Consider the following 22981-nt stretch of genomic DNA (forward strand, 5'->3'; position numbering starts at 1 on the left):
TACCAACCAGATAAAGCAACCTGTCTCTGTGTCCTTAAACCTCAAAGGGATGGATTAAAGTTGAAGGCAAATCTTCCTGAAGCATCTCCTTGATCGTTTCCTTGGTGGGTCAGTCCTTATGATCAGCCTGTGCTCGCCCTACATGGTGGTTTTCTCCTTGCTGTCTTGGACTGCAGGACTGTATCATCTGCATGGAGAAGCTGTCCTCCCCCTCAGGTTACAGCGACACGTGCGAGTGCAGCACCATCAAGCCAGAGGCAGTCGGTCGTCTGACAAACTGCCAGCACTCCTTCCACATGCTCTGCATGCTGGCCATGTACTCCAACGGGAACAAGGTACTGAGCTGGCCCATTGCCACCAGATCCCCCGTGCCCAGGTGACTCGGCTGCGGAGCTCTGATGCCTGCTTCTCTCTCCTCACAGGATGGAAGTTTGCAGTGTCCCTCTTGTAAAACCATCTATGGAGAGAAAACTGGTACGCAGCCCAAAGGGAAGATGGAGGTCTCCACTTTCCCCCAGTCTCTCCCTGGCCACAGGGACTGCGGGACAATCCAGATTGTGTATCACATCAGCAGAGGCATTCAGGTGAGTGCCCAGCACGCTCGCAGGAACGGCTGCTGAGGTGGTACGAGCTGTGAGAGCCTCCCAGAAAAGTGTTGGGATCCAGTACAGTACCTGCTGGCAGCCCATCGCTGAGCAGCCTGAGGTGCCCGGAGCCAGAAGCTGCACTGACTGGTCCTCAATGTGCAGGTGACTTGGGTCCCCTCCGTGAGAGATCTATTCTCACTTTGAGTGGCTCCAGGGGCTACAACAGCCTTTCACCTCCAGTAAAGGCTCGTGTCTGTGTGAAGCAGGGAGGAGGCTTGGCCCATGCTCACAAGGTGGGAGAGATCCCGACATCTGGTTTTACAGCCCTTGCCTGAGGTGTCGGTGGTCGCAGTGAGCTTGCAGAGGTTTGGGCTGGGTGATCTTTTTAGGGTGTCATCAGACCACATGGAAAAAGCTGTGGTTTGGGGCTGTCTCCCATCAATAAGTAATTTGGTGGGATTTTTAAGTAATCTGAAGAGCTGACTTTTTGTATCCCAGCATGAAGCCGCTCTCTGGGGACCCGTAATACTCACATGTCCCGTAACAAGTCAGGTACCTCATTATCAGCAATCCCTTGCTCCTTTTACATGGAGAGCTGGTTTGCCATGGGCCTACATCAAATCCTGCTGCTGAGAGATTGTCCAACTCCTGTGAAGATGGACACATCCATGCCAAATACATCTTATCTGTTGCAGGGTCCTGAGCACCCCAACCCTGGGATGCCGTACACAGCAAGAGGCTTTCCTCGCTATTGTTATCTCCCAGACAACGAGAAGGGCAGGAAGGTAAGGTACCAGACCCTGATAACATCACCCTTCTCAGGTTGTCTCTTGGCGCTGTGTTGGTGGATCGGCACAACAGGCTGGCTTTTGGGAGCTGTCCCCACGACACTAACCAGCTCTTCTTGGCAGTTGTCCGTGCTGTTTCTTCCTTATGTGGATCTGTAATCACTCTGCCCGTGAGGATCTTTGCTGCTGCTTCGCAGCTTTGACTGTGAAGACTTGTTCATCCCTTTACTAAACAAAATCCCGTCTGATCTTTTGGGAAGGCGCTCCTGGCCTGTGTTGGGCTATGCAGTTACAAGGGTTGGCACTGAGAACTGCCAAGCTCGGGAAGTCTGGCTGCTTGACCCTTCCCATCCCCATTTCCTGCGGGTGGGTGTGTTTGTCACAACTTGTACCGGGATTTTTCAAGGGATTTTTCAAGTCCTGGAAGACCAGTGTGTGTAGGGAATTGTCCTTCCCATCAGGGCCACCACATGGGTAACTAGGAGGGGAGGGAGATCCCTTCTGATGCTGGGATCTTATGTTTCCTCCTGCTACAGCAGGGATTTAGGTTGTCAAGCTTCTGGCAAACTGCTTTCATGGCTCAAGTCTCCTAGCTGCTGAAGGCCAGCTTTGTTGTTTTTTTCCTTCTCTAGGTTCTGGAGCTTTTGAGGGTGGCATGGAAGAGACGCCTGATTTTCACAGTGGGCACCTCCAGCACTACCGGCGAAAGCAACACGGTGGTGTGGAATGAGATCCACCACAAGACGGAGATGGACACAAATGTGAGTGGCCACGGCTACCCCGACCCCAACTACCTGGACAATGTGCTGGCGGAGCTGGCCGCGCAGGGCGTCACCGAGGACTGCCTGAGACAATGAGCTGGGGTGGGGGCCCGGCTGTGCCGTGCACGCGCTGGGGGGCCCACCTAGTGCACTTATTCCTGTTGCCTTAAGTTCCTGTGTCTGACCACCTGTCACACTGAGCAATAACACTGTACCGCGGGAGCCCTGCCTGCTCTTCACAGCCTCTTTTTTGGGGGGGGAGGGAGGGGTGTTCTTGTAGGAACTTGCGCTGGTGTCTCTGGGTGGGGTTGATGGTCACAGCCAGGACCAGCTGGGACAGTAGTCCTGTGGGGACAGATCCCCTTGTGAAGGCAAGACCTGGCCCTGGTAATGCTTGGGGATGGGATGGGGAGTGGGTCTCGCTCCCGCTAGACCCCCCTGGAAAGCAAGCCAGGGCCTCGCTCCAGCACACGGCAGCTCCCTGTCTCCGAGGCACCTCTTGCAGCACAGCCCCCTCCCTCCTGCCCCTCTGTCTCTGCTTGGTTGTGATCAACACTGCATTCCCACAGCAGGTCGCTGCTTTGCCTTCAAGCTGCCTGATGGCTTGGGGTGCCTCCCCGCTCGGTGGCCCTCTCCGGGGGACCAGCCTGCTCCAGGAGCTTGGGAACACTCGATCCAGCCAGGAGAAGGAAGGGAAAGCTCAGCTCTGCTGGAGGAACACAAATCTCTGCAGGGGCAGGATGTGGGGCGCTGGTCCTAGGGGTCAGGGGTTGCAGCCTGTCGGTGCTTTGCCTGCCAGAGCCTGGTGGTCTGCAGCCACAGTGCTGGCAGAGGTGACCCAGCAGTGTCCGTCCTGGGGGCAGTCACAGCCCTCTGCTCTTGCTGTGAGCTGCCATCCCTGCTCCTATCGTCCTGGAGCACTTCTGGCAAGACTTGCTCCTCTTCCCCCCTCCCTGGGTGAAATGGCAGCAGTTTGAGGCTATTTGTGCCTGATAAAGCCTCTGCGAGGAGGAGACTCTTGTATTTGTGCTGCTGGTGCTGCCCAGCGGTCAGCAGCCACCGTCACCCCTGGCTTGCTGCCGGCTGGCCAGTGGTGGCCACCATGCAAGGTTGCTGGCAGAGCTCCTTGCGCCGTGAGCTCTGCTCATTAAAGTGCTAGCTCCTTGCAAAAGCCATGTTTCCCCAGTCCTGGTGGCCTTCCTGTGTGTTGTCACCTGGTAGCTGAAGCCTTTCTAAGAGCTGTTTCTAGCTGTTCCCCTCCCCGTGGCCACTGGCCCCCGCTGCAAGTCCCTGGAGCCCTGCCTGCTTCAAATCCCTTGGGCACATCAGAGGCCCTGGTGCTATCTGCCATTTCACATCCTTCCCAGGAGATCAGGACGGGATGTGGCCGTGCTTCCCAGTAGCTCTGTCTTGGCATCCTCCTGGGATCAGCATGTCCTGGGCCAGCAGAGGGGCAATTATTCTCTTTCTGTCATGCCAATATAAAAATGAAGGGGTTTTTTGAGCTGTCAAGGGCTGGAGCTTTCCCAATACCCATCTTGTGCTTGCAGCCTCCTGGTTACCCTTTGCTGCATGCTTTAGGGAGAAAACCCTCAAACATCCAGCAAAATTTGGGGATGTTGCAAGAGTGGAAGCTGCTTGGGTGCGGTAGGTGTGTGTCTGTGTGTTGTCGAGCTCTATGCAGGTGGGCTGTGCCTGCTCCTCTCCTGCCCTAGTTACAAAAGGGAGAGGTTTCACGTTTAAGCTTCAGTTTTGTATGCACAGCTCATGTTCTTTCAGCAGTGAAAATAATGAATTGAAGCAAAAATTGAGCAGAGGTCACCCAGCCCTGTACAAAGCAAGAATTTCCTGCTGAGCGTGGCCCAAGGCTCTTGTATGTGAATTGGCTGGAGCCTTCCCATGTCTGGGCTGGGCCGGGGCCAGCATACTGAGGTGTGAGCTGGCCAGGCTCAGTGGCTCATCCCAGGCTGTCTCGTCTTCTGCCACGAGGACACAAAGCATCTCCTAAAATCCTTGCCGTGTCTGTGCAGGGCCTGAGACTGCTTGGCCCCCACGGTGGGGGGATGCAGGCAGCAAAGGGGCGGAAAGCAGCAGAGCTGGGCGCTCAGGCACCGCTGGGCAGGGAGGCGCTTCGACACCCGGGGCAGGGGTAGCAGCCAGCGGAGGAGGAAAGCTCCAGGGTGAATCGTGACCGCAGTGCTGTGGCTGGTTGGGGCCGGGAGGGGACAGAGCCCAAAATAAGTGCTTATAATGCTACCGGACCAGGTCTGACCAAAGAACCTGGGTCCCCCTGGCCTGGGCTGGAGACCCCGGGGGGGGGAGGTTTCTCCCTTCCCCCTGCGGTGCTGGCTCATTTGCAGCAGGGTGGTTATTATTAGCCAAGCCTTGACCCTGCAGGTATGCTGGCCTCACGTCCCCATAGTGGCAGCTGAAACTGTGACTCACTGTCCCCCTGCGTCAACCTGCCTCCCTCGCCTTGCCGCTGGCACCCTGTGGGGAGGCATGACCAAGGGGTCTGTGCTGGCAGATGGGGGGCTGGCATGTCCCCATGGGCAGCTGTTGCTGGTGGGGACCCCGAGGCAGCTATTGCTGGGTAGGAGCAGGGGGATAAGGCAGCAGCTGCAAGAGGGAGGAGGGATGGAGGCTGCAGCTGTGCCTGCTTTTTCCTTCCGCAGCTGGACTGTAATCTTTGAATGCCCCATTTCCACTTAATCTGGGGGCGCGGTCCCAGCCCTTCAGGAGGGGGGGGGCGGAAAATCCCTTCCCACGCAGGAGTGAGCAGCCACTGCCCTTGACAAACAGCGGAGAAGGAGCACTCAAACCCCTCCGCGTGGAGAGCCACCCGGGGGGGGGCGGTGGTGATGGGCTCCCGGGCTGTGGGGGAGCTCCCGTGCCAGGGTCACTGTCCCCATCCCCATCCCAAGGGCTCGGGGTGCCTCTCCCCAGGGAGGGGGGCCATGGCCCAGCCTTGCTGCCAGCGAGGAGGGGGGGTGCTAGGGGCAGTGTCACTGTGGGGTGGCCCCACGGTTCAGGTGCTTCCACACCCCGGTGCTGGGTGGGACCGTTCACCTAGAACACGTGGGGTTTGGATGAGGCCAGGGTGTGATGGCTCCGGAGCGCTTTCCTGCCCCCGGGGCAAGGCTGGCTGCACCCAAAACCAGCCCGGCCTCACCCCTCGCACTGGCTGGGGGGCCGGGTGGTACCAGGCACCCACAGGGAGCCACAGGTCTCGGTGGGGCAAATGGGCTTGCGGGACCACTTGCCCAGCTGCCCCCATAGCGCCAACAAAGGCTTTGACCTCTGCCAGCCTGTCTTGAACGCGGCTCCGGTGCCGCCTCTGTGCCTCAGTTTCCCCTTTCACATCGCAGGCTGGTGCCCGGCATCCTCGCAGCTCCCTCGGGTGCCTTGGCTTGGGGTCCCGCGGGAGGGCTCCCCAGGGGGGGCTGGGACCAGCAGGTGACCTGGGAGGCGCAGCCGGCCCCCTTTGCCCGCGGGGTCTCACCGGGCCGGCAGAGCCGGTGCAGGAATGTGGGACTGGGAGGGTCTGGCCAGGCCAGGCCGTCCCCACTGCAGGGGCTCGTGGGGCGGTTCGTCCCCTCAGCAGTGGGACGGGGTGAGCGGAGCAGGGCGGCACATCCAGCCCCAGCGGGACGACACCATGGAGCTGCTGCGGGTGCTGCTGGTGCTGGCTGGGACGGGCGCAGCCGCAGGCCTGGGTGACTCCCACGGGGGGACAGGGCAGAGGGGGACGGGGGCTTGGAGGGGCTGCAGTGTGTTTGTGCCCGGGAGGGTGTTACGGGGCCAGGCGTGGCTGGGGGGGCCCCACACCAGTGCGGTCCCTCTGGTGCTGGCGCCTGTGAGCCCTTGCTGTGCCAGCACCGGCATTTGTGGACCCCGACGCGGATGGGGGCTGGGGTCAGGCATTTATTTGCTGAGCGGTGCAGAGCATGGGGTCCCCCCCGCTCAGTGCCCACTTCCCCAGCCCTCCTGCCCTACGTGCCCCGCGTGCCCCCCGCGGCACTGCCAGGGAAGCTCACCGCCACCACCTTCGCTCTGGAGAGACCCTGCTGCGTCTTTGACCATCACACCAACGCCTCCGATGCCGTTTGGCTGGTGGTGGCTTTTGCCAACGGTGAGCACCCGCTGCTCCAGCGTATGCTCCCTGCTGTGGCAAGGGGACGTGGGGGACCCCCGTCGCAGCCGCTCACCCCCGGGCTGTGCCACGCAGCCTCGGCCGCCTTCAGAAACCCCCCGACGCAGGCTGATGTGCCCCTGTACGAGCGGCTGCCCACCGCCCACTCCTACATGACGCTGGAGACGGCAGCATCCACGTATGCCTGCTCAGCTCCGGGCTGGGCCCTCCTGCGGGTTGGGGGCGACACGGCGTGTGGGGGCCAGGGCAGCCAGGACCCCTGCAACGGACCCCTGCCCTCCCCGGGGCCCTACAGGTGAGGCTGGCAGGATGGAACCCCCCAGATGCCAGCTGGGGTAATTCCCCATCCTGGCCATGCTCACCCCCCGTGTCACCACCGTGCCGACCCTGCAGGGTGAAGTTCCTGGTGATGGGCTGCCATGGCCCCAAAGCTGAGACGAGGTGGTCTGAGCCCATCCTCCTGCCGAGAGGTACCGGTGGCACTGCCGTCCTGCGGGTCCCCACACTTGCCCCGCTGGGGTGCTGGCATGCGGCATGGCATCAGCCTTATGCCATCACCCCAAAACCCAGAGGGGAAAAGCCATTCCCAAACTCCCCTGGCCGCCCTCCCCTTTCCATCGCACCATCCCTGAACCCCCCGTGCCCCCCCCACATCCCTCATCCCACCTCCTTCCAGCCAGCCACCCCAGCACCATCGACCCCGCACCCACACGCCGTGGCAGCGACGTAGTCATCATCGCCTGCATCCTCGCCAGCCTGGGGGCCGTGCTGGCCACCGCAGTGCTTGGCGCCGTGGGGTACGTGGGGTACATGGGCTGGGCTTCGGGGAGGGGGGTGCATCCACGGGGGCCCTGGGAGAACACCCCTTCCTCAGCAAAGGGATTGAGCAAAGATGTTTTAATGATTTAAAAAGCGTTTTTTTCCTTAAACTGGTGGTTTGGCAAAGAGAAAGGGCCTCTTGGCGGTGGCCAGCACGGGGAGGGGCTGAGGGACCCCCACGGACCCCACTTGACGCCTCTGCTTCTCTCTCCCTGCAGCGCTGAGGTGTGGGGGTCCCTGCGCCGCTGGGATTCGGGGACGAGCGCCTTCGCCCACAGGTCCTACAGGACCCACCACATCCCCCCGGCCCTGCCTGAGCCCCGGCCCCCCGGCTGCAGGTGTAGCCCCCCGGGGCGGGGCTGCTTTGCCCCCCCACCTCCCGGTCTGTGCCCTGCTAAGTAAATTCTCACTTGACATCTGCAGCTGCCTCCTCCTTGCCCGGCCATGGGATGTTGCCCCCTGTGCCGGCCACCCGGCTCGCACGGCACCCAGCTTGGTGCCACCTTCACCAGGCCGTTGGCCACGTGGGGCTGTGGAGGATGGGGGCACCAGGCCCCCCCCAAACCACCCAGAGGCTCGGTTGTGTGGCACTTGGTGTTGGAGGGGGGCACATGGTGGCAGTGGTGGGGTGTGCAGGGAGCCACAGGTGGGCATCCCCTGGGGTGGCACTCTGTGCCCCATTGCCTGGGCGGGAGCTGCAGCCCACTCTTGCGATGAGCGTGGCGGTTCTCAGCACGCCTCAGTGGTGGGCACTCGGACGTGACAAATGCTCCTCGGGGAAACGAGCTGGACCTGTTTGTGACGGGGCTGCGGCCAGCGCAGGAATGTGGGCGGTTGGCAGCCGCAGGTGGGTCCCATGGGGATGCAGAGCCCGGCTGCCTGCACTCCCACCCCAGGCACCCAGGCGCCCACACGATGCTCCCGCTGCTCCTCCTGCTCCTGGCAACAGCCCACGGCCTGGGTGAGTCCGCCAACACCATCGGGCTGAGCTGGGGGTCCCTGCTGTCCCCTGTTTGCAGGGGTCCCCTGTGCGTGGGCATCAGGACCCCCCCTGGAGCCTGAGGTCTAGGGCAGCTGATGCCCCCCCTATGCTGGGTGCCACCCCTCCTGTCCCTGGTGTCACCTACCTGGGTCTGCCGGCACAGCGTGGGGTCCTCTGGGGGTCTCGCAGGGGTGTCCCTCCCCAGGTGGTGGCACGGGATTTCTTTGCTTTCCTCTTCATGTATCACGTGTCTGAGCCCAAAACCAAGGGCAGGAGGGGAGCGGGGGTCTCCAGGGCCAGCTCCCCCCTCTCCCTATCCCCACGCCGAGCCCCCAGCACCGGTGCAGCCAGTCAGAGCCACCGGTCAAGGGCTGCAGGGGGGGGGTCTGTGCCCTCCACTGCACCCCCTTGGTTTCTCACCGCAGAGACACTCGAGTACAGTCCGACCCTGGCCACACTGCCTCTGGGGGGCCTGAAGACCACCTCCACCTTCGTGCTGGAGCAGCCCCGCTGTGTCTTCAATGTGCGAGACGATGCCGTCATCTGGCTGGTGGTGGCCGTCCCCAAGGGTAGGTGGGCTGCAGCAAGGCCCCGGGGGAGCAGCCAGGGCAGGGCTGTGCGCAGGGCTCCCCGCGCCCCCCTGCTCCCTCCTCACCCCCATCCCCATCCCTGCAGCCGTACCCGACTTCAACAACAGCGTGGAGCCAGGGACCCCCGAGAGGGCATTCCAGGGCTTCCCCACCACCGCCCCTGCCTACATGACCCTCAACAGCACCCTCCTGCACTACCCCTGCCCCAAAAAACCCGGGGACATCACGGTGCTGCGTGTGGGCAGCGAGACCAGCTGCACCAGGGCTGAGAACAGACCCACCTGCAACGGCCCCCTGCCCGGCCCTGGGCCATACCGGTGAGCCTGCTTATGGGGACGTGCCCCCCCGGGCCTGCTGGCAGCCCCCCAGCTCGCCGGACCATGGCCAACCTCCCTTCCCCTCCCAGGGTGAAGTTCCTTGCCCTGGAGGGCTCCGAGCCCGTGGCAGAGACAGCCTGGTCGGAACCCATCACCCTGAGGACAGGTACCGCTGCCAGGGGGCTCATCCTGCCCCTTGCCCCCATCCCACAGCCCCCAAGTGTGGACAGGGTGTGGGGTGGTCCTGGGGGGCTGCGCACCGAGCACCAGCGGCTGGGGGTGCAGCGCTCCTGTGAGCGGCTGGGGAAACTGAGGCAGGGCACTGCTGCGGGTCCTGCCGGGGTGCGGTGGCACCGTGCGATGGCTCGTGCTGTTTGCACAGTGCAATTGCACATGGCGTTCACACCGAGCTTTTGCACGGCGTGTTTGCACGCTACCACTGCATATCGCATTTGCACGGTGCAATTGCACGGTGCAGTTGCACATTGGATTTGCACCATCCGTTTGAACGGTGGGATTGCCCACAGTGTTTGCACACTGCATTTGCATGGTGCGATTGCACACTGCAACTGCACACAGACACCCCGTGACCTGGCCGAGCCCCCTGCGCTGCCCCCAGGTGCGTCCCACTTGCTCCCCTCCCGCTTTCTCCCCAGCCCAGTCACCCAGCAGCATCCCCACCACGGGCAGCGGGCACAGCGCCAGCATGATCGCCATCACCTCTATCCTCTCCATCCTCTTCGCCATCCTGCTGGCTGGCCTGCTGGCCATGCTGGTCTTGGGGTGAGTGCCGCCCCCGTGTCCCGCCGCACCTCCCAGGATGGGTGCTGGGCATATGGGACCAGTGTCAGAGGGTGACACCGGCACCCTGGGCCCCCACCCTCGCCCCTCACCCCCCCTTCCCTCCCCAGCTCAGACACCTGTGGCGGCAGCAGCACCTTCAGCAAGCCGGAGGCAGTGACAGTGCAGCGGTACAACACCCACCACGTCTACGACCAGCCGGCTGCACGGCTCTGAGCCCCCCCATGGCCCCCAATGTCCCCCCGCAGCCCCCCACCCCACCTCCCCACCTGCTCCCGCCATCCCATGTGCCCTTGGGTGCCCTCGGGATGGCACCACCGGAGCGGGTGGCACGGTGCCCACCGCAGGGGCACCGCCAGCACGTAGGGAGGGGGGGCCCTGGGGAGCTGCGAAGGAGCGGATTAAAGGCCTTTCCGTGTGCTTTGTGCCCAGCCTCTGCCTCCCCTTGGTGACCCCCCCAGGAATGGCACCCACCGAAACCTTGCTGCCTTCCCAGCCCCTGGGAAAAGCCCCGTGGCCCCATCCCTGTGCCCCCACACAGGGCTGTGAGCCCCGTCCCTGGGTGGGGGGTGGCTGCCTCCCGGGGTGGGATGCAGCCAGGGATGCTCTGGAGTGGGGGAAGCATTTTCCCCCCCAGCTCGGAGCTTGCGGTGCCACCTGTGCCCACTGTGAACAGAGGAAGGTCCCCTGGGGTGCCAGGCAGTGAGGGGAGCCGGACCCCCCAACAGCCCCAGCGCTGGCGTGAGTGGCACAGAAATGCCCCCAGCAGGGGGCAGGGGGGGTCGGGGGAGTATAGGGGGGTGTTTCTCCCTGTTTCCCTTCACCCCGCAGCAATTCCTCCCTGCCCCAAACCCAGAGGAGGGTCCCCCCCAGCCAGAGCTGGCCTGATCCTTCCCGGGTGCTGCTGATGTTCCCCCACTACCCACGAGATGGCAAGGGGGGACCGGCAGCCCAGGGCCTGATCCTGCACCGGAGGGGGGTCCCTGATCCTGTCTGGTGGGGAGTGGGCTGTGGTGGGCCTGATCCTGTGCCAGGGGCTGGGGCAGGGGGGGCTGATACAGCATTCCCGATCCTGCACAGGGGTCGTGGTGCCCTGATCCCACAGCCCGGGCAGGATGAGACCCTGCTGGTGCCGAGAGCGCTGCAGGGTGGCCGTGCCCCCCTTTGAGTGGAGTCAGGGCAGTATGTATATACATATATATGTCATAGGCATGTACATACATCAACACCCCACCCCCCCAGCCCCGGTATTTTTCCGTGGGCGCTGTGCAAAGGGCAGCATCACATTTATACCGATCCCCGGTCACAGCGCCCTCACTGCAGCGTCCTTGTGCTGCTTGGAGGGGGGGGGATGAGTGGGTGGGGGTGGGGGGTAGCAACCTGCCCCCCCAGCTGCCCTGCCAGGAGCTGCCTCCCTGGAGCCCAGCCAAGGAAAACGGAGCAAATCCAGCCACCGATCCCTGCGGAGACCCGCTGGGGCCCAGCCAAGGGTCGATTTCATCCGTCCCACCCGTGTCCCCCCAGTGTCCCACCCCCCGTCCCCCAGAATGAAACACCCATCTCACCCCTAAAGTGGCTTCCAGAGGCCGGGGGGACTTGTCCCCATCACATGGGTGCTGCTGGAGGTGGGACACGTGGCACCCCCAGCGTGCAGGGCAGCAGCTGCCACACGACGGTGACAGGGGACTGCGCCTTGTCGCCCTGTGCAGGGCAGGTGGAGAGGCAGCGTGTCCCCATGGGGTCCCCAGTGTGTCCCCAAGCATGTCCACAGGGTCCCCATAGGGTCCCCAGTGTGACTCCAGCATGTCCCCAGTGTGTCACCACAGTGTCTCCATGGTGTCCCCAGAGTGTCCGATAGTGTCCCCAAGCATGTACCCACAGTGCCCCCAATGTGTCCCCATGGGGTCCCCAGTGTGTCCCCAGTGTGTCCCTGTAGTGTCCCCAAACATGTCCCCAACGTGACCCCAGCATGTCCCCAGTGTGTTGCCAGTGTCCCCAGGGCGTCCCCAGGGTGTCCCCGTGGCAGCCGGGCGCAAATGCCAAGGCCTGGGTTCCTGCTGGCACGGCCCTGAGCCCCAGCTCTGCGTGCTGGGGGAGTGCTCGGGCCGGGGGAGGTCCCGCAGGAGGGGCGCCCCCCCCCCCATGTCTGTCCCCCTCCCCGTATTTACGGCCCAAGACCCCCAGAAATGCCACTGGTCCCTCCGGGGGTGCTGCAGCCGCGGGGCGCAGGGCTTTAAAACAAAAAATAATACGGGGTTAAAAAGCCAGAAAGGGGTGGGCTCCGGGGGCGCGGGGCGCGGGCGGCACCCCCCAGGGTCGTGGGGGACAGCGAGGACCCACTGTGGGTCCGGTCCTTAACGGCCACCGCAGGCGGGGCGCCGGGCCGACCCCCGCCGGGGCTGCACCGCCCTGGGGCTGCGGCCGGTCCCCGGGGGCTGGGGGCGGCCCGGAGCGGGGGGGGGACCGGCGGGACCCCCGGCAGCGTGGCGTGTCCCCGGCCCCACGGGACCCCGCCCCCGCCGTCTTAGCCACGCCTACTCCCACCCTACCCACGCCCATTGCCGCCTTAGCCACGCCCATTGCCACACAGGCTCCACCCCTTGGCAGGCAGCTGAATCTAATCACCCAATCGCCACCGGAGAATGGCTTCTGGTCACGCCCCTTGCTCCGCCCCCAGCGCTGATTGGCGGCTGGCGGCGCCGGCCCGCACATGGGCGCGGAGCTGGGTGACGGCGGGTTCGAGGCTCGGCTCGGCCGCCCGCCCGCCATGGCCCGGCGGAGCGCGCTCTCCATCCGCATCGTGGAGGGCAGGAACCTGCCCGCCAAGGACATGTGAGTGCCCCCGGGGGGCCGGGAGGGGGTTGGGGGAGGCAGCTTCCGGAGGGAGCCCCCCTGCCCCGGGAGTGCTGCCAGAGGGACCCCCAACAGGTCCCTGTGCTTTGAGGACACCACCTCTGGGTTGGCTTGGGGGTGTCCCCCCAGCTCTGGGGGCTCACCTGGAATGGCTTGGGGTTCTCCCACCAGTGCCTGTGCTTTGGGGGCTCCCCCCAGGATGGCTCTGGGGGTGTCCCCCTTGCTTTGGGGTCCCCCTTGCTTTGAGGGTTCCCCCCCAGGATGGCTTTGGGTGGCTCCCTCAGGAGCTGTCATATCCCCCCTGATCTGGGGACACCCTCTGGGATGGCTCTGAGGTTCCCAACCTGTGCTGTGTGGTGCCCCCAGCAGCACTTTAGGGTACCCCAAGCAGTGTTCCCGTGTTGGGGGGCTCCCCCTGTGCTGCCCCCACCATGCACCGTGCCCCACCTGGAGCTGGGTCCTTTGCAGGCACCCCTGGACACGAAGCAGGACCCCCGGTACAGCCATCCCGCAAAAGGAGCAGGGATGATCCCTGGGCTCTGACCCCTGGCCACCACTCTGTTCCCAGCACCTCCCTCAAGCCCACCCTGCTGTGGTCTGGGGGGCTCTGCTGGCAGCCCCCTGGGTTGGGCTCTCCCTCCTTGGCAGCTCCCTAAGGGCTGCCTGTGTGTCCCAGCGTTATCCCGGTCGCTCTGATCCTGGGGGGTGGGATGTGGGACAGTGTCGGGGTGGGACAGGAGGGCAGCATCGGGGTGGTCCCCAGCTTCTAGGGCACTGGGAGGCTGTTGAGAAGCACTCGGCAGCCAGGCAGGGTCAGGGCTGCCGGAAAACCAGCAAAACTCCCTGCAGCCATCATGGAAAAAGAGGATAAACAAGGAAAGAAACATGACTTTTTTTTTTTTTTTTTTCCCCTTCTTCTTCTTTTTTTTAAATCCCATGTGTCAGGGCCTGATTTTTAAATCCCTTGGCATAACTCCATGCTGGGAGCTTGACCCAGTGCAGGCAGGCTCTGGATTTTCGGAAGCTCTGGTTTTCGGGCTCAGCCATGCGGTAACACCTTGTGCGGAGCTTTCCAGCCCGGTGGCTTTGGGACACGGTGGCTTTGGGACACGGTGGCTTTGGGCAGGGAGAGTGGCTGCCCCAGCAGGGAGGGAAACCCGAGCGCTGGATCCCGCTCCGCCGCCTGACCTTGGCCGTGGATGGCCGCTGTCCCCCTCTCTGGGGACAGGGGCTGCTGAGATCCCGTTCCCCTGTCTGCCCTGGCACAGCCTTTGGGATTGCTGCTGGTTTCCCTAAGGGAAATCCCTCTGTGGGGTGTCAGCGGTGGCCCCGGCTGTGTTTGTGGGTCAGATCCTGCTTGCAGCACCCATAGGCGATGTGGCACACCCAAACCCCCGTGGGGTCCCCCAGCCCCTGCAGGATTCAGCACAGGGGGTTGCAGGAGCAGGATTTGGCCGATGTCACTGTGGTTTGGGACCCCTGGTGCTGCTGCTGGGCCACCGGCAGCCCCTTCCTCTGCCCCGGCAGTAGCCCTGTGATATCGGTGGGGGTCAGGCTCGGTGCCAGGCTCCCGGCTCGCTGTGCCCACGGGATTCCCACCTCCTCCCGCTGCCGAAGAGCGGCTCTTTGCTTTTCCTTCCAAGCCAGCGCCCGCCTAGCGCAGGGCTTGGCACAGTGCAGCCGTGCAATGCCCATAAAGAGGCAGGAAACCCGCCGCAGGTTTTCCCGGCCAGCGCGTCACTGCCCAGCTCCGGGGCCAAAACACTGGGACTGCGGCAGCCGCTCCAGCTCAGCCCTGGGTGGGCTTCTGTCCCCCAGCCCAGGACACAGTGGGAACACTAACACCTTCCTAGCTGAGCGCTGCAAAATCCTCCCCTGCAGGAGGATTTCGTTGCAGGAAAGCAAGGGAAATTATATACTTTATTTTATTTTATTGCTCCCACCCCCTGAGGGCTGGGCAAAGCAGTGCCGCTCTCTACACCAGTGAGTTTTTAATTGCAAACTCCATGCCTCAGCCCACCTGGATGGGTGCCAGCAGCGAGTGCATGTTTATTCCCCGTCGTCCCCCACCCCCCCCACCTAGTTTATACAACACTATCAATCTTTAAAGTTTCAGTCTTCATTTCCTCTTTTTAAAGCCTGACCTTCCCCTTTCTTAGCTCCTTCCCCGTGCCAGCCCCCCCGCCTTGCCTCCTGCAGTGGCCCGTGCCAGTGCGGGGGGGCCGGGGCAGGTGGCCAAAGCCAGCCGTGCTCTGCGGAGGCGTCAGCAGGATGCCCAGCGCCTGCCAAGAGCCTGCAAACCTCATCAGTCTCTTCCCCTGACATCTCCTGGGCACTGGTGAGCCTGCAGGGATGTCAACGCCAGGCAGACCGTGTCACCCAGTGCTGGGTTCCCTTTGGAGTGGGGGGTTCATCCCATGGGATGCAGATCGGAGGCTTCCTGCAGCCCGTGGACAGTTTTTGGCAGCCCTGCGCTTTAATCCCTGTGATACCCAGATACTGCAGGGCAGCTTTGGGGTACCCTGTGCCCCAGGGGATGTGAAGCAGCACGTGTGCTCAAAATGGCCCCATGTTGGGGACAAGGTTTTCCTGCTGGTGTGGAAGCAGCTCCCATCTGACGCCTGCCCCACGTTGCTGGGCACGGCTCGGGCAGGCAGATGTTCCCTTTCTGCCTGCCTGCTCCCTGCCCGCTTGATGGTTTGCATAAGGTAGGAAATGTCAGCAGCAGGCTCGTTAATGGTCCTTCATCCACCGCTCTCGTAAAAACCTCTCCAGAGTGTGGCTGGAGACGGGAGCAGGCAGGTAGAGAGCTGCTCTTAGCAACCCTCCTGCTGCCAGCACCACCTGTGGCCCAGAATGTGGCCCCCATCCTGTGCCTGGGGATGGGGATGCTAGCGCAGTGCCCGGGATGCACAGCCTGGAGAAACCCCCCACAGCCATGCTTTCCAGGGCAGGGGGGCGCCCTTTGAATCCCCCCAGTGCCTGCCTCTCAGCCTCCCTGGTGTTGGGGTGGGGAAGTCACTCGGTGTTTGGGGTCCCCAGATCCCCACCTGTGTGCTCCCCCCTGCTCCGGGATGCTCGTGGCTGGCTGGGGGATGATGCCGGGGTGGTGTTGATGAGTAACCGTGCTCAGCGTGGGCTGCCCAGTGCCGGTTGCCTGCGGGACGGGAGCCACAACCTTTCCACCCTCTTGGCCAGCACCCGGGTCCTGCTGGCTCCTCTGCCTCCGGCCGGAGCCCCCACCCACCCCTGCCTGCAGCCGAGTCACCTCGTTTCTGATGAACTGGGGCAATAAGGTATAAAATGGTGATTTGGTTTTGGTTTGGTTTGGCGGCCGCAAGCAGGAGCCATCACTCGGGTCGTGTCTGGGGAGGAAGCGGGGGTCAGAGCATCGTGGGGGCTGCCTGCCCTTCACACCCTCTGCATTGCTGGGGGTGTCTCCAGGGATGTCCCCGTCGGTGTCGGGGGGCTGGGTGCACCCTGGGGCTGGAGGAAGCTGCTGTGGCCTCGCTGCTAGTGTGTGTGACAGGGCTGTCAGTGCCTGGAGCCACTTCAGGGAAAGGGTGGGTTTTGTTTGTTCTTCACCTTCCGATTTGGAAGAGGAAAGCCACTTGCAGCTGCCAGCGGGATGCGGTGGCCGGACACAGTCAGGGATGTGTTTCCCTGGGCTGGGAGCAAAGCTGGGTTCACCACGTGCCTGCAGCCTTGGCCAAATCCATCTGCTGAAGGCTCTGGCTTCTGGGGCTGCCTCTGGACCCCAGCACCCCATAGCCTTGGTGTGTGTCCCCACAAGAGGCACCTGCGAGGTCCCCCCTCTCCAGTGGGGCTCGCCAGGGCTGAAGGCTTTGGCTGCCCACGACCACGTGAGCCCCCAGGGCTGGGGTAGGGGGCCAGGGCTGTGGCTGCTGGTGGTGACAGAGCTGTGCCGTGTCCTTCTAGCACGGGGAGCAGCGACCCGTACTGCATCGTGAAGATCGACGATGAGGCCATCATCAGGTGAGTGGCTCCATGTCCCTGGCTGGTCCCCAAACCTGCACACCTGGCTCCTGGCAGGTCCCTCCATCTACCCTGCAGCAGGTACAATATTATTTTTATTATTTATTATTATTCCCTGCTTTGGGCTGAGCCACTCCTCCAGATACAGGCTGTGATGTCTAACATCTTGTGGCCACCTCCAACATCTTGCCAGCCCAGAGCTACAAGACAGGGATGGAGACCCATCGCCTGCCCCAGCTGATGGTTCAAAACTGTGGCTGCTGCTCCAGCTGTGTGTCACAAAAAGCTGGGAAGCTCACAGGGCTGGGGAGTGCCCCATGTCCCCCATCACCGGTGCTGTCTGCCCCACAGGACTGCCACGGTGTGGAAAACGCTGTCCCCGTTCTGGGGGGAGGAATACGAGGTGCACCTCCAGCCCACCTTTCACAGCATCTCCATCTACGTCATGGACGAGGATGCGCTCAGGTACGGGCAGGTCAGCTGTGGGGCGGTGGGGGCTCGGGGTGGGGAACTGGAGGCTGGTGGCTTTGGCTGCCTGCATGCTCAACCCCACTGTAGGCACCACAGAATCCACACCTGGCCGTGCTGGCTTGGGGTTTTGGGACACAAATGGGTGAAACTATTTCTTGAGGTTATTCTCCAGCTGGCAGCAAAGGGTGGCTGATGCGCTCCATGGGGACAGACACACCGTGGTGGCCCCAGCCCAGGACACCCGGGCACCCTTTCTGCCCCCGACACGTGTCCTGCTGGGCCTGGCGCAGCAGGTGGGCTGCCATCCCACACCATGTCCTGCTCCCGGTTTTTGTTTTCCAGCCGCGATGATGTTATTGGGAAGGTCTGCATCACCCGGGACATGCTGGCGGAGCACCCCAAGGGTAGGGGGATGGGTGGCTGCGGGGATCCCAGTGGGGACCTGTCTCCCAGCCCATGAGGAGCCGGTCCCAAGGGCTCCCCCAGCGACCCCCCCATGAGGGTGTCCCCTTTTCCTACAGGCTACAGTGGCTGGGTGAGCCTCAGTGAGGTGGACCCTGACGAGGAGGTGCAGGGGGAGATCCACCTGCGGGTGGAGGTCCTGGGGAGCCAGGGCAGCCGGCGGCTGCGCTGCACTGTGCTGGAGGCCAGGTGAGGAGGGGACACAGGGCGTCACAGGGGGCTGTGTGTGCAGCTGGGACACCTATGGTGAGTCCTGGCTGCTCCGTGACTCAGTTTCCCCACCGTATCGGTTTTCTTAGCTATCCTCCCTTGGGGGCAGAGCATCCTCCCCACCACCCAGCAGCTGACGGGGGTCCTGAGACAGGTTCCACCTCACCTGCCGGTCCTTAGGGCGTGAATCTCGACGTGCTGGGGAACCGATGAGGGGAGCAGGTGCCTGCAGGTATATTGGGAGGTTGCTGGCAAATTCCCCCTCCTCTTGGCAGGGATTTGGCCAGGAAGGACCGGAACGGCGCCTCTGACCCCTTCGTCCGCCTGCGCTACAACGGGAAGGCGCAGGAGAGCACCGTGAGTGTGACTTCAGTTTATCGTGATCCCCCAACGTGCTGCAAGTGAAATCATCCTCCTGGCAAGCCCAGACCTCGGCCAGGAGCCATCCCTGTCCCCCAGCGTGCCCAGCTTGGTGTCCCCAGGGGGGTGTCGGATCCACCCAGTGCGGGGGGATGAAGCCGTTGCCTTTGCAGGTGGTTAAGAAATCCTGCTACCCCCGCTGGAACGAGACCTTCGAGTTCGAGCTGGCGGAGCCCGCCGGGGAGAAGCTGTGCGTGGAGGTGTGGGACTGGGACCTCGTCGGCAGGAATGACTTCCTGGGCAAGGTGAGCCCCCCAGACCCCGCCGGCGCTGCCAGGGAGCCTGCCTGGCTGCCCACCCAGCACCCTCCTGCCTCCCCCTCCCAGGTGGTGTTCAGCATCCAGGGGCTGGAGGCGGCCGGGCAGGAGGAGGGCTGGTTCCGACTGCGGCCGGACAAGTCCAAGCCGAGGGAGGACGAGTGAGTGTCGGCACAGGGTTGTTGGGATGTGCCAGGGGTGGTCCCGGTGCCCACAGGGGCATTGGGGAGGGGGTTATTCCCAGGAAGCATCTTCCCTTTGGAGGGGCAGCTCCTGGAAATGCCCTTGTCTGGGAGGAAGGGGCAAGTGCAGGGCTGCCCCACCTGCCTGCTCCGGCTTTCCCGGGCTGTTGGGCCACCTCCAGCTTGGTGAAGTATTTCTCCATCCCTCTCCCACCCGCGCTGTGCTCCTGCAGGGGCCGAGGCAGCCTGGGCTCGCTGCAGCTGCAGGTACGGCTGCGGGACGAGACGGTGCTGCCCTCCCACTGCTACCAGCCCCTGGTCCAGCTCCTGTGCCAGGAGGTGAAGTCGGGGCGCCAGGTGAGGGGTCCATGCTGGGGCACCCGCCTCCCTCTGGCTCTCTGCTGGGGCATGGGTCTCCCTCGAGCCGTCACATCGCGGTGCCTTTCCCCACCAGGATGGCCAAGTGCACCTGGTCACCCTCCTGGATGAAACCACCACGGCCGAGTGCCGGCAGGAGGTCGCCGTCAACTTGGTCAAACTCTTCCTGGGCCAAGGGCTGGTCAAGGAGTTCCTGGACCTGCTCTTCGAGCTGGAGCTGGCCAAGCCCTGTAAGGCTGGAGCGGGATCAGAGCCAGAGGCTTCCAACCATCTCCTGGGGCTGCGAAACCTCCGAGACCTTGCGTGGTGATTTTTTTTGGGGGTGACAGTTCAGGTTCAACCATCATGCTGTGTTCCATGTGGGAATCTGTTGGGTTCACCCCAAGCAACTGGTGGGCTGATGCTGGCTGTGGTTGGTGGGGGAGCCAGTGCTTTGAGGTTAGGAAATCCCACGGAAATGGCTGGGATGGAGGGCGCAGCCCCTGTGAACGACCCCCACGACTGCAGCTGCCCCATGGGTGGGTGACCTGTGGCTGTCCCCCAGGCCACAGACCCCCTCCTGTTTTGCAGGCGAGCCCAACACTTTGTTCCGGAGCAACTCACTGGCCTCAAAGTCAATGGAGTCCTTCCTCAAGGTGCCACACTGCCCGAAACCTGCTCTTCCCAGGTCACCCTCTCTCCGGGCTGTCCCTATGGGGTCCAGTTCCCAAGGGGACTACTGGGAGGGCTGGTGGGTCTGTATCTTCCTCTGGGGCTGATAGGTTGGAGAAAGTCACAGAAGGGTTTGGGTTGGAAGGGACCTTCAAGATCGTCTAGTTCTGACCCTCTGCCACGGGCAGGGACCCCTTCCACCAGCCCAGGCTGCTCAGAGTTCCTTGGGTGACCCCTATCAGGGATTCCACGGGTGTCGGGGTGCCAAACCTGTGGCTGTGCCCCCCGTCACTGTTCCCTGCGCACTGCCTCGGCAGGTGACAGGGATGCCGTACCTGCATGCTGTCCTGGGACCCACCATCACCCGCGTGTTCGAGGAGAAGAAGCACGTGGAGCTCGACCCTGGCAAGGTGGAGGTCAAAGACACCGGGTAAGGGGCACGCGGGGCGGTGGGGCACGGGGGTCCCCGGCCATGCGGCTGACGGTGCCGGTGCCCGCAGGTGCTCAGGGCTGCACCGGGTGCAGACGGAGGGGGAGGTGATCGAGCAGGGCCGCCAGCACCTCCAGTCCTACCTGGGTGAGCTGCTGGACGCCATCGACAAGTCGGTGCCAGCGTGTCCCCCTGTCATCCGTGCCGCTTTCCGGCAGCTCTTCCAGCGCGTCGAGGAGCGCTTCCCCCAGCACCAGGTTGGGATGCGACAGGGGATGGACCGGGTGGGTCAAACTGGGATGTCCCCAGGGGACACTGGGTGCAGTCCCCAGTGTTGGTTGGTGGGGTCTCCTGTTGGGCATGGGGGCAGCCCCCCAGGGATGGGTCACAGGGGGACAGCGGGGCTGTGCTGCACCCACACGGCAACGCTGGTGCTGGAAGCCAGCCCCCACGTCCCTGGCGCATCGATGTAGTGGTGCCCCAGGATGTCCCTTGTCGGGACAGACTCTCACGTGTCACCCACCACCTCGGCTGGCCACAGCACATCAAGTTTGTGGCAGTCACCAGCTTCCTCTGCCTCCGCTTCTTCTCACCGGCCATCATGACCCCCAAGCTCTTCCACCTGCGGGAGACACACGCCGACGCACGCACCAGCCGCACGCTGCTGCTGCTGGCCAAGGTGGGACAGGAGGGGGACACCAAGGGGGGTGCTGTCACCCAGGTGTGGTGTTCGAGGTGCCTGGCTGCTTCCCACTGGGGAGGGCTGGGTCTGCCGCCGGTGACACCGCCACGCTGGGGGTCTCCAGGCCATCCAGATGGTGGGCAACATGGAGCCAGCGGCCGGGCGGGCCAAGGAGGTCTGGCTGGCCCCGCTGCTGCCCGCCCTGCAGCAGGGCATTGCCCAGATGAAGGACTTCATCACCCGGCTGGTGGAGATGGAGGAAGAGGAGGAAGGTGAGGGGCGGCCGCTGGACCCCCCCCGCACGGTGGTGAAGGAGGGGCCGCTCTTTGTCCACAAGACGCGGGGCAAGGGGCCACTGCTGCCCACCGCCGCCAAGAAGCTCCACTTCTGCCTCACCGGGGAGGCCCTCAGCTTTGGCAAGAGCCCCGGCGCGGAGGTAGGAGGGTGCTGAGGGGCTGGGTAGGGGGGTGAAGGGACGTCACTGACCCCCCTGTGTCATCCGTCTCCCCCCCCATTAGCGCAGCGGCACCATCGCCCTGGCCGACATCCTGGCGGCTGAGAAGGTGGAGGAGAAGAGCTTCGGGAGCTCCCACGTCATGCAGGTGGTCTACACGGGTGCAGGTGGGCAACAGGAGACAGCCTACCTCCAGTGCAAGGTGGGACGGGGATGTGGGGGCACGCTGAGGGGACTCACAGCCCGGGACCGCCCCCTCACCACACACCCCACACCACCCCAGTGCGTCAACGAGCTAAACCAGTGGCTGTCAGCCCTGCGCAAGGTGTGCGTCAACAACCCCCGCGTGCTCCGCGCCTACCACCCCGGCGTCTTCCGTGGGGACAAGTGGAGCTGCTGCCACCAGAAGGAGAGGACAGGTATGGGGTGGGGGTCTCGGGACCCCACAGGGGTGCTGGGGGTGTCCCCTCATGGCGTCAGCCTGCTGCCCCCCGCCCCAGGGCTGGGGTGCGACCGGACCCGGCATGGTGTCACCCTGCATGACTGGAGTGACCCCCTGGACCCCGCGGCTGAGGCGCAGCGACTCTTCCATCATCTCCAGGGCCTCCAAGGGACCCTCAGGTGAGCCCCCCCCCGCACCGGGGAGATCCCCTGCACCCCTCCCCAGCCAAAAGCCCACCCCTCTCCTCTCCCCAGGGAAAAGTACTGGGAGCTGCTGGAGCTGGAGGACGCCCAAAATGGCCCCCGGGATGAAGGTAGGTTTGGGGTGGGGGGCGTTTTGGGGACCCCCTGGGGGATGCTGTGGTTGGGACGGGTCCCCAGAACTGCCGGGGGGGGGCGGGGCGCTGCGGTGGTTGGGGGTCTCACTGGTGCTCCCTCCCACTGCAGACACCCCACTGCCTGAGGGGCTGCGCCGGCTCTTCGGGGTGCTGGGGGACCTGGAGGGCTGTCACCGCCGGGCGCAGCCCCCCGCGCCCCCCGCACCCACCCTGCTGCAGCTGCAGACATGAGGGGTCGGGGTCCCCACGCCTCGGGCACCGCCACGGTGGCAATAAAGGCACTTTGTACCCTGCAGCCCTGTCCTATCCCTCTCTGGGGGGGATGCTGGTGGCCACAGGGATGGGCACTGGTGGCTCGGGGCGGGTGGCACTGGGGGACAGGCCAAAGCACTGCTGGTGGCATCAGTGGCAGCACTGGTAGTGCTACTGGTGGTGACACTGGTGACAGCGCTGATGGCCCTGCGGGTGCCATTTCTGGTGGCCGTGCTGGTGGTGGGTGGAATCACTGGTGGCTCTGCGGGCACCATTTCTGGTGGCTGTGCTGGTGGCAGTGGTGGCATCACTGGTGGCTCTGGGCACCATTTCTGGTGCCCTACCGGTGGCTCTGCAGGTGCCATTTCTGATGTTCTGCTGGTGGCAGTGGTGGCATCAATGGTGGCTCTGCAGGTGGCAGTGCTGGTGGTGGCAATGGTGGCATCACTAGTGGTGCTACTGGTTGTGGCACTGGGGACATCACTGACAGTCCTGTGGGTGCCATTTCTGGTGGCGGTGCTGGTGGTGGGTGGAATCACTGGTGGCTCTGCGGGCACCATTTCTGGTGGCAGTGGTGGCATCACTGATGGCCCGGTGGGTGCCATTTCTGGTGTCCTGCTGGTGGCATCACTGGTGGCTGTGCTGGGGGCATCACTGGCGGTGGTGCTACTCGTGGCGTCACCGCTGACCCCTCTCTGCTGTCACC

At 63.7% G+C, this 22981-nt stretch overlaps 4 protein-coding genes across 8 annotated transcripts in view; all 4 read left to right on the forward strand.

Annotated features, from left to right (window-relative positions):
- Nucleotides 1-2364, forward strand: part of DTX2 (deltex E3 ubiquitin ligase 2) — a 39329-nt gene extending 36965 nt beyond the window's left edge. For 3 of the 4 annotated variants that reach the window (XM_037375023.1, XM_037375024.1, XM_037375025.1), the window contains 4 exons: nt 177-335; nt 423-584; nt 1283-1372; nt 2008-2348. In XM_037375023.1, coding sequence (XP_037230920.1) covers nt 177-335; nt 423-584; nt 1283-1372; nt 2008-2232 — 636 coding nt within the window. In that variant the 3' untranslated portion in view covers nt 2233-2348. Of the gene's footprint in view, nt 1-176; nt 336-422; nt 585-1282; nt 1373-2007 lie in introns of all 4 variants that reach the window. The other variant, XM_037375022.1, reaches the window with a different exon arrangement.
- Nucleotides 2365-5794: 3430 nt separating this feature from the next.
- LOC119154073 (uroplakin-3b-like) lies at nt 5795-7019 on the forward strand. The gene is made up of 4 exons (XM_037401251.1): nt 5795-5852; nt 6119-6268; nt 6365-6584; nt 6683-7019. The coding sequence occupies exons 1-4, from the start codon at nt 5795-5797 to the stop codon at nt 7017-7019; spliced, it is 765 nt and encodes a 254-aa protein (XP_037257148.1).
- A 385-nt stretch (nt 7020-7404) lies between these two features.
- Nucleotides 7405-10213, forward strand: UPK3BL2 (uroplakin 3B like 2). The gene is made up of 6 exons (XM_037400681.1): nt 7405-8069; nt 8516-8659; nt 8766-8997; nt 9087-9163; nt 9654-9780; nt 9909-10213. Exons 1-6 carry the CDS (start codon nt 8024-8026, stop codon nt 10012-10014), a joined length of 732 nt encoding a protein of 243 aa, XP_037256578.1. The 5' UTR covers nt 7405-8023; the 3' UTR covers nt 10015-10213.
- Nucleotides 10214-12515: 2302 nt separating this feature from the next.
- Nucleotides 12516-22318, forward strand: LOC119142267 (ras GTPase-activating protein 4-like). 2 transcript variants are annotated; one of them, XM_037375026.1, is made up of 20 exons: nt 12516-12630; nt 16591-16647; nt 16999-17112; nt 17461-17522; nt 17640-17769; nt 18066-18147; nt 18324-18455; nt 18537-18628; nt 18883-19006; nt 19104-19257; nt 19598-19662; nt 19996-20108; nt 20179-20365; nt 20650-20787; nt 20915-21226; nt 21309-21446; nt 21528-21663; nt 21745-21865; nt 21941-21999; nt 22133-22318. In XM_037375026.1, exons 1-20 carry the CDS (start codon nt 12566-12568, stop codon nt 22252-22254), a joined length of 2403 nt encoding a protein of 800 aa, XP_037230923.1. In that variant the 5' UTR covers nt 12516-12565; the 3' UTR covers nt 22255-22318. The 2 variants fall into 2 exon arrangements, 1 of the variants encoding a protein (XP_037230923.1); XR_005102205.1 differs by lacking the exon at nt 22133-22318 and having other exon boundaries at nt 21309-21411.
- The last annotated feature ends 663 nt before the right edge of the window (nt 22319-22981 follow it).

The sequence above is a fragment of the Falco rusticolus genome, chromosome 1 (assembly GCF_015220075.1).
Source record: "Falco rusticolus isolate bFalRus1 chromosome 1, bFalRus1.pri, whole genome shotgun sequence".
Taxonomy (NCBI): Eukaryota; Metazoa; Chordata; class Aves; order Falconiformes; family Falconidae; genus Falco; species Falco rusticolus.